The sequence below is a fragment of the Oncorhynchus mykiss genome, chromosome 27, assembly GCF_057628025.1.
Source record: "Oncorhynchus mykiss isolate SJ-2025 chromosome 27, ASM5762802v1, whole genome shotgun sequence".
Lineage (NCBI taxonomy): Eukaryota > Metazoa > Chordata > Actinopteri > Salmoniformes > Salmonidae > Oncorhynchus > Oncorhynchus mykiss.
The window spans coordinates 18543108-18554868 of record NC_143048.1 but is presented as its reverse complement, the minus strand read 5'-3'; the positions used below and the strand labels follow the sequence as shown (position 1 = coordinate 18554868).

At 42.4% G+C, this 11761-nt stretch overlaps 1 protein-coding gene across 4 annotated transcripts; it reads left to right on the top strand.

Annotated features, from left to right (window-relative positions):
• The first annotated feature begins 709 nt into the window (after nt 1-709).
• Nucleotides 710-7838, top strand: LOC110507663 (methylosome subunit pICln). 4 transcript variants are annotated; one of them, XM_021587793.3, is made up of 7 exons: nt 710-1460; nt 1810-1946; nt 2044-2166; nt 2430-2540; nt 2809-2982; nt 7400-7466; nt 7629-7838. In XM_021587793.3, coding segments are annotated over exons 1-7 (732 nt in total). In that variant the 5' UTR covers nt 710-1341; the 3' UTR covers nt 7630-7838. The 4 variants fall into 4 exon arrangements, 3 of the variants coding, with proteins under 3 accessions (XP_021443468.2, XP_021443469.2, XP_090080857.1); XM_021587794.3 differs by having other exon boundaries at nt 715-1460; nt 7400-7502; XM_090224731.1 differs by having other exon boundaries at nt 739-1460; nt 7400-7474.
• The last annotated feature ends 3923 nt before the right edge of the window (nt 7839-11761 follow it).

Genomic DNA, 11761 nt, shown 5'->3' with positions numbered 1-11761 from the left:
CTGTGGAGGAGTGGTTGTCTCTGGTCTGGCAGGACTGTGTTGCTGTTACCATGGCCATAGGTAGTGGTACTGTGAGGTACCTGGGTTCTATACTTTGAACTGGTACATATTTGACTTAACGGCCTGTCCACCTGGTGCAGTTTGCTAAATCTAGAATAAGAATGTGCAAACGTGTTAGTAAACCAAATAGTATGGTTTAAACGTTGGACAAATGAACCAAAGGTTGAGAAATGGTATGGGGCCCATGGTAAATAGCCTACTATTGTGGTCACTCCACCAATGTATACTACTCATGGCAGACAACATACAGTACCTCCAATTTGAGCCTGTTCGCAATGGCCCCAGATTTCCTTGGGCTATTTAAGTTCTTATCGAACGTTCCACTCCCTGTACTCCATGTCATGTGCCAAAATGTTTGGCAATGGCAAGGAGTGAAACGTTAGATACGAGACCGATACTCAGACTAGCGTCTATCCAGGCTTTATCTTAAGGAATAAATACAAGTTTTGCTCTGTTACTTGTCTGTTGGTACATACGATCGTACAGCAGCTTGTTTGCATTGTTATTGCCAAACGTCAAAGCGAGGAACATGTTGCTTTTTTACTTTTCGCGCGGCTAGTAGGAAGAGGGAAATCATCACTTCCTCGTATAACCCCCAACCTGTAGTTGGCGGTAATGTTTTCTTGCGGTTGATGTTCCTTCTCCCTCTCCTTTCTCTAATATGCCTCTACAGATTGTAGTCAGATGCCTCTACTCTTTGTAGTCACTAGTTACCACAGCCACAAAGTCATAAACCTCGCATTTTTCTACAATTTATCTTCAAATTTGATTTGAAACGTTACCATTATACATAACCCTGAGCTATAATAAAGGACCCAAACCTTAAATTAAGACCCCAAAACACCGTTTCGATGTTTTTGAATTTCAGAGCCATGTTTAACTTTGTGGCTGTGGTAACTAGTGGAAACCTATGTTCTTGGCGGGGATACGGACTGAGGTACAATAAGAACGGTAACGTTAGCTGCTAGCTAGCAGTGAAAGCAGCGTGGGGAGCTGGTAAATACTACAAAGCGTGCTAGTGGCACTAACGTTTCTGGGGAATGTATACTGAATGCATATTCTAACTAACGTTAACTCTTCAGGCTATCGATAGCTAGTTGACTAGCTATATCGTCTTCCCTGCACAAACGTCTAGATATCCGTTTATGTCCAGCAGCGTTAAATAGGCATCTTTGGGAAACGAAATAGCCAACCAGTTCACAGAAGCGCAGTGTTGTTGACAGCTCCGGACCGACCCAAACGAGTGTTTTCTCTGGCCGTCATCTCCATCAGTCTCTGAGGATGGTTCTGCTAAGGAGTGTCCCCGCACCCAGCGAGGGAGTCCGGCATGAACAAGCCGAGACCACGGCGGTGTTGGACGGGAAGGGCCTCGGCGCAGGAACGCTCTACGTTGCTGAAACGTATGCGACGCTATTGTGGATAACTAGCTAAGTTAGCTAGCATTCTTAGCTAGTTAGCATGCTAGCTAAGTTATTTAAAGTCCTAAAATCAGGAAGTTTCAAGACTTACATTTGTCTTGTGTTTTTCCTTTGAAAGTATTAACGTGAGCACCATGAACTTGCATTTTTCCTCACATCTCCTTGGCTCACACCCTCCCTCCTTGTCTCCTTCTCAAAGCACATTGACGGGGAAGATATGAGGTTCCTCTGTTTTGAGGAGGCAATGAGGGGAGACGTGATGAATCAAGGAAATACAATGAGTTTTCACCTGTGACTAGTTGTCAAAATGTTGCTTTCCTGTGTTTTCCAGGCGATTGTCGTGGTTTGACGGTTCAGGGATGGGCTTCTCTCTAGAGTACCCCACTATCAGCTTGCACGCCATCTCACGAGACCTCAGCACCTACCCACAGGAACATCTATACGTCATGGTCAACGCCAAACTCAACGGTGAGACACACCTGTCCATCATGGTAAATATCAAACTCCGTGTAACGCAAACTTGTGAACGAGTAAGAAGTTCTAAGTGTGTGTCTGTGTTCCCCAGATGAGAACGAAGAAGATATGCAGGAGAATGCCCATGATCAAGAAGATGAGGATAACAGTAGTGAGGAAGATGATTCTGAGGGGATCACAGAGATCCGCTTCGTCCCTAGAGACAAGGCAGCATGTAAGTCAGAGGGGAGATGGATGGCTAGTAGGGCAGGGCTAAATTAAAGTAAATGCATCTTTATTAAGCAGGTCACATATAAAAACAGTTTCCATATATAATACAACAAGTGCTGTACAGTAGTCAATAACAAGTTCAAACATCACACATGCATTACGGATGTCGAAAGCGTTTGGCTCTCGCATTCTTTGACATTCTAGTTTGTAAACACCATGCTAGCTAGCATTAGAACACAGATTTCCCTAACTTGTGTGTGTCTCCAGTGGAGTCAATGTTTTCAGCGATGTGTGAGTGTCAGGCCCTGCACCCAGACCCAGATGATGAAGACTCCGACGGGGACTTTGACGGAGATGAGTACGATGTGGAAGAAGCGGGTGTGTAACACACACTCATTTATACAAGCACACACACACAGTTCTACAAACAGTACACTCACGCTTTTACATACAGTTTACAATCTCACATAGATGGAGTAATAAAGAAGATAATACTAACATTGTATCTCCACCTTCTTTCTCCCTTCAACGGAAAAGAGGCAGGTATGAAGCCTAACAACTATGCACTCACCCTATCAGCTGCTACTACTACACACACAGGTACACACACCACTCACAGGTGTTATTCTCTCTCTTTGTCCTCCAGAGCATGGTCAGGGTGATATCCCGTCGTTCTGTACATATGAGGAGGGTGTGTCGGGTCTGACGGCTGAAGGCCAGGCTACTCTTCAGAGACTGGAGGGCATGTTAGCTCAGTCTGTTGCTAACACCTTTCACATGGCTGGGGTCCGCACTGATGAGGCCAATGGAGAGTTTGACGGTGGGTCACACACATATCGTACAAGGATAGGTCACACAAATACTCAAACACAGGATACGAGGGTAGGTCACACACTGAAACTATATATATTTTTTTTAAATCCCTGGTTAACATTTCAGCATGAGAATATAAATAATACACAGCGGAGGTTCGTGGCTTTGCTTGTTAGTGGTGTATTGTAACAACCACCAGATGGTGCCAGAGGATAGTAACAATGATCCCACTCGACATAGTCGCTACATAACAGAAAATGCCTTACAAACAGAATGTAACATATTACAATATAAGATGCATACAAAAACATAAGTTCAAAGGACTGGTGTAAGATTGGTTAAAAAAACATTACGAGGCTAGCTCCTTGGGCGCATGTCTGTCATAAGCAGGAACTTAGCCATGGAGTCCTCTAAAAGTAAAAATAAGAGCATTGAAGTCAGCCTGATTCTGGCAATTGGTCCTTCTCCTCTTGAGCACCGGATGGTTCTCCAACTTCTCTGCCTGCCACTGACTTATCTCCCATCACTACAAAAGAGTGAAAAAAACCCACAACATTTCTGTGCCTAAATGTACCTCTGAGAAGGAGTCATTTTTCAACCTAAAGATGCTATTCTAACATGAACCTAAACAATAGATTCAAATGTATTCTACAACACACCTGAAATATAGCACAACACATAACCGGGCACCCCAGTCTTCTCATTTATCTTGGTGGGGCTCCTTGGGCATGATGAGGTTAAAAAAAAACTGCCTAAATATATGATGGTTGAGGTGCACTTTGAATTGGCTTCTCCATGCTTTTCCTCAGTCTTCTTTTCACCAGGGGCATCTCTTCTCTGTCTTCCAGCACCTTTTCTCGCACTCCTTCCATTTCTTTATTATTTTCTCGTAACATATTATCCCTCTGCTAGAATCTCTTTCTTCTTTCGTACCATCTCTTCCTTATTTATGCAAATCTATTTAACTTCTTTCACTTCTATTTTTTTCTGTCTCTTGTGCCATCTCCCTCTCCCTCTCATAGCATATTTTCTCCCCCTATCTCTCCTATTTGGTAGTATATTTTTGATCTCCTTAATAGCTCCTTCACCATGTCTCTTTCTCCATGTTGATGACATGGTACCTGTTTCCATTTCCCTGCAACACATCAAATTCCAAACCTGTGTATTTATTCCAACATACAACACAGAATTATACAAATAATCATCTGTGTTTCATAATATTTCATTTGTTACCGGTAGTTAAACTGATGGAAGTATGATTGCTTTAAAAGTTAAAAAGGTATGATTTTTTGAACCATTTCTACTGTCAGGTTGTGTTGCAATCTGCTGTAATGTCACCTAGATTACGTTGCAAATATCTGAGAGCTGTAGCTCTGTATGTCAGAGATTAGCAACAAGCCCTAAATACTCACCGGTCTCTGCAATCTTCCCCCAATAATGTACTGGAGATATAAGGTACTGTCTGTTGACGTTATAACTCAGTATAGTGTAAATATCTACAGTTGAAGTCGGAAGATTACATTCACCTTAACTTCTCTGGGATTAGTGGGATGCTAGCGTCCCACCTCGACAACAGCCAGTGAAATTGCAGGGCGCCAAATTCAAACAACAGAAGTCTCATAATTAAAATTCCTTAAACATAAAAGTATTATACACCATTTTAAAGATAAACTTGTTAATCCAACCACACTGTGGCGCTCACGGCCACACGCAATAAACAACTCATGGCTTTCAGCTGAGCCACTTGCTCTGAGTGGTCTTATTCTCTCCCTGAAGCCTGAAACTACTTCTAAAGACTGTTGACATCTACTGGAAGCCTTAGGAAGTGCAATCTGACCCCACAGACACTGGATACTGGATAGACATTCACTTAAAAAACTATAAACTTTAGAATTCCCACTTCCTGGTTGGATTTTTCTCAGGTTTTCGCCTGCCATATGTTTTCTATCCAAATCTACCAATTATATGCATATCCTAGCTTCTGGGCCTGAGTAACAGGCAGTTTACTCCGGGCACGCTTTTCATCCAAACTTCCCAATGCTGCCCCCTATCCCAATGAAGTTAACCAAATATATTTAAACCTCCCCCTTTTTCCTCCAAACATAACGATGGTCATTATGGCCAAACAGTTCTATTTTTATTTCATCAGACCAGAGGACATTTCTCCAAAAAGTATGATCTTTGTCCCCATGTGCAGTCGCAAACCGTAGTGTGGCTTTTTTATGGCCGTTTTGTAGCAATGGCTTCTTCCTTGCTGAGCGGCCTTTCAGGTTATGTCGATATAGGACTTGTTTTACTGTGGAAATAGATACCTTTGTACCTGTTTCCTCCAGCATCTTCACATGGTTGTTTGCTGTTGTTCTGGGATTGATTTGCATTTTTCGCACCAAAGTACGTTCATCTCTAGGAGACCGAACACGTCTCCTTCCTGAGCGGTATGATGACTGCGTGGTCCCATGGTGTTTATACCTGCGTACTATTGTTTGTACAGATGAATGTGGTACCTTCAGGTGTTTGGAAATTGCTCCCAAGGATGAACCAGGCTTGTGAAGGTCTACAATTATTTTCTGAGGTCTAGGTCTTGGCTGATTTCTTTTGATTTTCCCATGATGTCAAGTTTGAAGGTAGGCCTTGAAATACATCCACTGGTACACCTCCAATTGACTCAAGTGATGTCAATTAGCCTTTCAGAAGCTTCTAAAGCCATGACATCATTTTCTGGAATTTTCCAAGCTGTTTAAAGACACAGTTAACTCTGTGTATGTAAACTTCGGACTCACTGGAATTGTGATACAGTGAATTATAAGTGAAATAATCTGTCTGTAAACAATTGTTGGAAAAATGTGTTGTCATGTACACAGTATATGTCCTAACCGACTTGCCAAAACTATAGTTTGTAAACAAGACATTTGTGGAGTGGTTGAAAACGAGTGTTAATGACTCCAACCTAGGTGTATGTAAACTTCTGACTTCAACTGTACCTATATCTTAGCGTAGTAAGTTTATATAACTCAGTATACAGTGCATTCGGAAAGTATTCATACCCCTGGACTTTTTACACATTTTGTTACGTTAGAGCCATATTCTAAAATGTATTAAATAAAATCACACACTTCCCCATAATGACAAAGCAAAAACAGGTTTTTATAAATGTTTGCAAATTCATAAAAAATAAATTAAAATTAAAAGGTTTCAGACCCTTTGCTATTAGACTCAATTGAGCTCAGGTGCATCCTGTTTCCATTGGTCATTCTTGATGTTCTACAACTCAATCGGAGTCTACCTGTGGTAAATTCAATTGATTGGACATGATTTGGACCTGTCAATATAAGGTCCTCCAGTTGACCGTGCATGTCAGAGCAATAACCAAGTTATGAGGTCGAAGAAATTGCCTGTAGAGCTGGCCGCCTGGCCAAACAGCAATTAGGGGAGAAGGGCCTTCGTCAGGGAGGTGACCAAGATCCCGATTGTCACTCTTGATAGAGCTCCAGAGATCCTCTGTGGAGATAGGAGAACCTTCCAGAAGGACAACATCTCTGCAGCACTCCACCAATCAGGCCTTTATGGTAGAGTGGTCAGGTGGAAGCCACTCCTCGGTTAAAGGCACATGACAACACGCACCTAAAGGACTCTCAGACCATGAGAAACAAGATTCTCTGGTCTGATGAAACCAAGGTTGAACTGATTGCCAAGCGTCACATCTGGAGGAAAGCTGGCACCATACCTACGGTGAAGCTTGTTGATGTTTTTCAGGGACTGAGAGACTAGTCAAGATCGAGGGAAAGATGAACGGAGTGAAGTACAGAGAGATCCTTGATGAAAACCTGATTTAGAGTGCTCCGGACATCCAACTGAGGCGAAGATTCACCGTCCAGTAGTACAATGACCCTAAGCACACAGCCAAGACAAGAACCTGATAGAACATCTCTGGAGAGAACTGAAAATAGCTGTGCAGTGACGCTCCCCATCCTTCCTGACAGAACTTGAGAGGGTCTGCAGAAAAGAATGGGAGAAACTCCCCAAATACAGGTGTGCCAAGCTTGTAGGGTCATACCCAAGAATAATCAAGTCTGTAATCGTTGCCAAAGGTGCTTCAACAAAGCAGCAAGTAAAGGGTTGGAGTACTTATGTAAATGTGAAATTTCATTAAAAAAAAATATTATGGGGGGGGAAGAAATCTTTGCAAAAGTGTCTGAACCTGTTTTTGCTTTGTCATTGTGTGTAGGTTGATGGAGGGGGTTCAGAGCCTCTTCCTTGAAAAATAACTGATTGGCCAGCATGTATGAAGTACTAAGTATAGCCCAAACCTGTTATAGACACATGAGCATGAAGACAGCAGTATGTGTTTAATGATAATCAGTATATTGGCTTGTGGGTCTGCTTTGTCTATTCTAGTCGTTCTATTTCTTTGTCTGTCTTTGCAGATGGGATGGAGGTGGATGCAGGGTCGACGATGGCCGGACAGTTTGAAGATGCAGACGCAGACCACTAGTAATAACGTATCATAATACTATGTTGTAATTATCAGTACGTTTGTGATGTTTTGTGTTATCACCTTGTAATCCACATCCTGCTGCCAACCTTATGCCAACCACATCCTGCTTACCATACTTTTGTTAAGTCTCTCACTCTCTCCCCCTCTCCTTCTCCCAGATGGAACTCAACTCTACTGCCAGTCAAAGCACTTGTGGGATAGGAGGAGAATAGTCAGCCCACTTCCTGATTTTCTGTTCATCTCAACATACACAGATTCTTCTCTTGTGTTTTGTACCTGGAGACCAGTTGTACTGAGATTTCCCCAACAGGGAACAGTGTTGCCTTTGTATGAAATCTCTTCATTAAACACACGTGTTTTTGTATAAAGAACGAGGTGTTTCTTCTGTGCACTTTCTAGAGGAGAAATGTAGGAGCTCCACTAGTGCATCTGGAACTCTAATTTAGTTGAAATATGTTTCATGTCTTTGTGTATTAAAAAGAGGAGAGTGTGCTGAAATGGCTTTGGGCCAAAGTAGAAGCGGAACATGGGCACCAGAGGCAGCAGTCTAGACCGCTAGACCAGTCTGACTTTAAACTTATTTGTAATAAAATTGGGTAGTGCATCATCAGTTCCTCTTGTTATGCTAGTCATTACATACCTTAGAGAGCTATTTATAACTTGTCAGAAATGTCCAGATCAACTAGCCCACATTAGCTAATGCGTTCTTTTTTTTTTTTTTACATTTAAAGTTCTTGTTTTGTTTTTGCCTGTAAATATTGTGGTAATTTTTGTGGAAAAGTTTGGGAGTCCCTGCACTAGACTACCCTTGGCCACAGAAACCAAGGTTTCTTATTTGCTTTGCTTTTAGGCAGCATGAGCAGAGCGAGAGACACTTTAAACTATTGTTCTTGGGTGAGGTGTGTTGTCAATCTTGAAAATTGAACCAGAGCGCAATTTTAACACTGAGCAACGCAAGCCTCTCACAGAGCACTTACAAATACACCACCACAAAATTTGTGGATTTGGCTATTCGAGCCACACTCATTGCTGATATGTGTATAATGAGCACACAGCCATGCGCTCTCTATAAGCAAGGCTAAGATCACCATGTGCAATGCCAAGCATCAGCTGGAGTGGTACAAAGTTCCCCGCCATTGGACACTGGAGCAGTGGAAATGGATTCTCTGGAATGATGAATCACGCTTCACCATCTGGCAGTACGATGGACAAATCTGGGTTTGGCGGATCCCAGGAGAACACTACCTGCCCGACTGCATAGTGCCAACTGTAAAGTTTGGTGGAGGAGGAATAATTGTTGGGCTGTTTTTCATGGTTAGGGCTAGGCCCCTTAGTTCCAGTGAAGGGACATTTTACGTTACATTCTAGATGATTCTGTGCTTCCAACTTTGTGGCAACAGTTTGGGGAAGGCCCTTTCTTGTTTCAGCATGACAATGCCCTCCTGCACAAAGCGAGATCCATACAGAAATGGTTTGTCGAGATCAGTGTGGAGGAACTTGACTGGCCTGCGCAGAGCCCAGACCTCAACCCCATCGAACACCTTTGGGATGAATTGGAATGCCGACTGCGAGCCAGGCCTAATCGTCCAACATTAGTGTCTGAACTCATATGCTGTTGTGGCTGAATGGAAGCAAGTCCCCGCAGCAATGTTCAAAGTGTGTGGACTGCAAAGGGACGACTTAGGACGGTTGGCCATAGGCATATCTATTGCAGAACTGTACATACATTTCTATCTCAAAGCGTTATAGAGATACTATTAACACTAACTACAGAAATCAACGTTTTACATCAATGCTACAGAAATACAGAGGATGCTGCTGAGGGGAGGATGGCTCATAAAAATGTCTGGAATAGAGAATGAAATGGTATCAAATACGTTCCAGCTCAATTTTTATGTGCCACCACTGCACAAATCATATTAGGTTAAAAAACAATGTACAGTATTTTTTGTTTGAATGTGCTTAGTTTTAAAGAGGTCACTATGCATCAGGGTCTTCGGTTCGTAGGGATGGATGGTGAGTCCAGGGCAATAGATACCAAACAAACGGAAACGTGGAAGAACTACCTGAACTCGTCCAATAAGAAATTGTTTTGTCGTTAAATGTTTTTTGTTGCAAAATGGTTTCGCTAGTGTGGACTAATGAATCTGACCCAGGGTCACTTCCTCTTGTTGGCCAGAAGGGGACGGTAGGGAGAAGCTCTACCAGACATCATCTGATCAAACAACAGGACATAACACATCATGCCTACAGGAGAGAGAGAAAGAGGATGGGAAGCGGAGAGCTAGATGAGGCAGAACACGAGTGTAGGGAAGAGGCATAAAAGGGGAAGAGGAGAAAGAATTGGAGGAGGGACAAGGAAAGAGAATAGGTAGAAAAGGAGGGAAGAAGAGGGAGTAATGTCAGGTAAATAGTTTTTTTAAAAAGGGGACCCCATAGTTCACCTCTGTGTGTGTGTGTGGCGTGTGCCCGGTACCTCTGGTCCATAGTGTGTGTGTGTGAAGGAGGTCTGCATGGCAAAGGCGCCACGGCTGCAGCAGTGACCAGAGAGCCGGGGAGCATCTATACAGTGCCTTGCGAAAGTATTCGGCCCCCTTGAACTTTGCGACCTTTTTCCACATTTCAGGCTTCAAACATAAAGATATAAAACTGTATTTTTTTGTGAAGAATCAACAACAAGTGGGACACAATCATGAAGTGGAACGACATTTATTGGATATTTCAAACTTTTTTAACAAATCAAAAACTGAAAAATTGGCCGTGCAAAATTATTCAGCCCCTTTACTTTCAGTGCAGCAAACTCTCTCCAGAAGTTCAGTGAGGATCTCTGAATGATCCAATGTTGACCTAAATGACTAATGATGATAAATACAATCCACCTGTGTGTAATCAAGTCTCTGTATAAATGCACCTGCACTGTGATAGTCTCAGAGGTCTGTTAAAAGCGCAGAGAGCATCATGAAGAACAAGGAACACACCAGGCAGGTCTGAGATACTGTTGTGAAGAAGTTTAAAGCCGGATTTGGATACAAAAAGATTTCCCAATCTTTAAACATCCCAAGGAGCACTGTGCAAGCGATAATATTGAAATGGAAGGAGTATCAGACCACTGCAAATCTACCAAGACCTGGCCGTCCCACTAAACTTTCAGCTCATACAAGGAGAAGACTGATCAGAGATGCAGCTAAGAGGCCCATGATCACTCTGGATGAACTGCAGAGATCTACAGCTGAGGTGGGAGACTCTGTCCATAGGATAACAATCAGTTGTATATTGCACAAATCTGGCCTTTATGGAAGAGTGGCAAGAAGAAAGACATTTCTTAAAGATATCCATAAAAAGTGTCGTTTAAAGTTTGCCACAAGCCACCTGGGAGACACACGAAACATGTGGAAGAAGGTGCTCTGGTCAGATGAAACCAAAATTGAACTTTTTGGCACCAATGCAAAACGTTATGTTTGGCGTAAAAGCAACACAGCTGTCCCCACTGTCAAACATGGTGGTGGCAGCATCATGGTTTGGGCCTGCTTTTCTTCAGCAGGGACAGGGAAGATGGTTCAAATTGATGGGAAGATGGATGGAGCCAAATACAGGACCATTCTGGAAGAAAACCTGATGGAGTCTGCAAAAGACCTGAGACTGGGACGGAGATTTGTCTTCCAACAAGACAATGATCCAAAACATTAAGCAAAATCTACAATGGAATGGTTCAAAAATAAACATATCCAGGTGTTAGAATGGCCAAGTCAAAGTCCAGACCTGAATCCAATCGAGAATCTGTGGAAAGAACTGAAAACTGCTGTTCACAAATGCTCTCCATCCAACCTCACTGAGCTCGAGCTGTTTTGCAAGGAGCAATGGGAAAAAATGTTAGTCTCTCGATGTGCAAAACTGATAGAGACATACCCCAAGCGACTTACAGCTGTAATCGCAGCAAAAGGTGGCGCTACAAAGTATTAACTTAAGGGGGCTGAATAATTTTGCACGGACAATTTTTCAGTTTTTGATTTGTTAAAAAAGTTTGAAATATCCAATAAATGTCGTTCCACTTCATGATTGTGTCCCACTTGTTGTTGATTCTTCACAAAAAAATACAGTTTTATATCTTTATGTTTGAAGCCTGAAATGTGGCAAAAGGTCGCAAAGTTCAAGGGGGCCGAATACTTTCGCAAGGCACTGTACATATATATATACAAAATAAAAAAATACTATCCATCACACAGAATAAACTAAAATAGGTATCCATTACATAGACTCCATGATATAATAGATAATCTATCCATTATATAGA

What these genes read in the sequence shown, in the direction of transcription:
- LOC110507663 (XM_021587793.3), top strand. Translation starts at nt 1,342, where the DNA reads ATGGTTCTGCTAAGGAGTGTCCCCGCACCCAGCGAGGGAGTCCGGCAT. An exon ending in GGTCAACGCCAAACTCAACG is followed by an intron (nt 1,947 to 2,043) that starts GTGAGACACACC and finishes TGTGTTCCCCAG; the next exon opens with ATGAGAACGAAGAAGATATG. An exon ending in GGCCAATGGAGAGTTTGACG is followed by an intron (nt 2,983 to 7,399) that starts GTGGGTCACACA and finishes CTGTCTTTGCAG; the next exon opens with ATGGGATGGAGGTGGATGCA.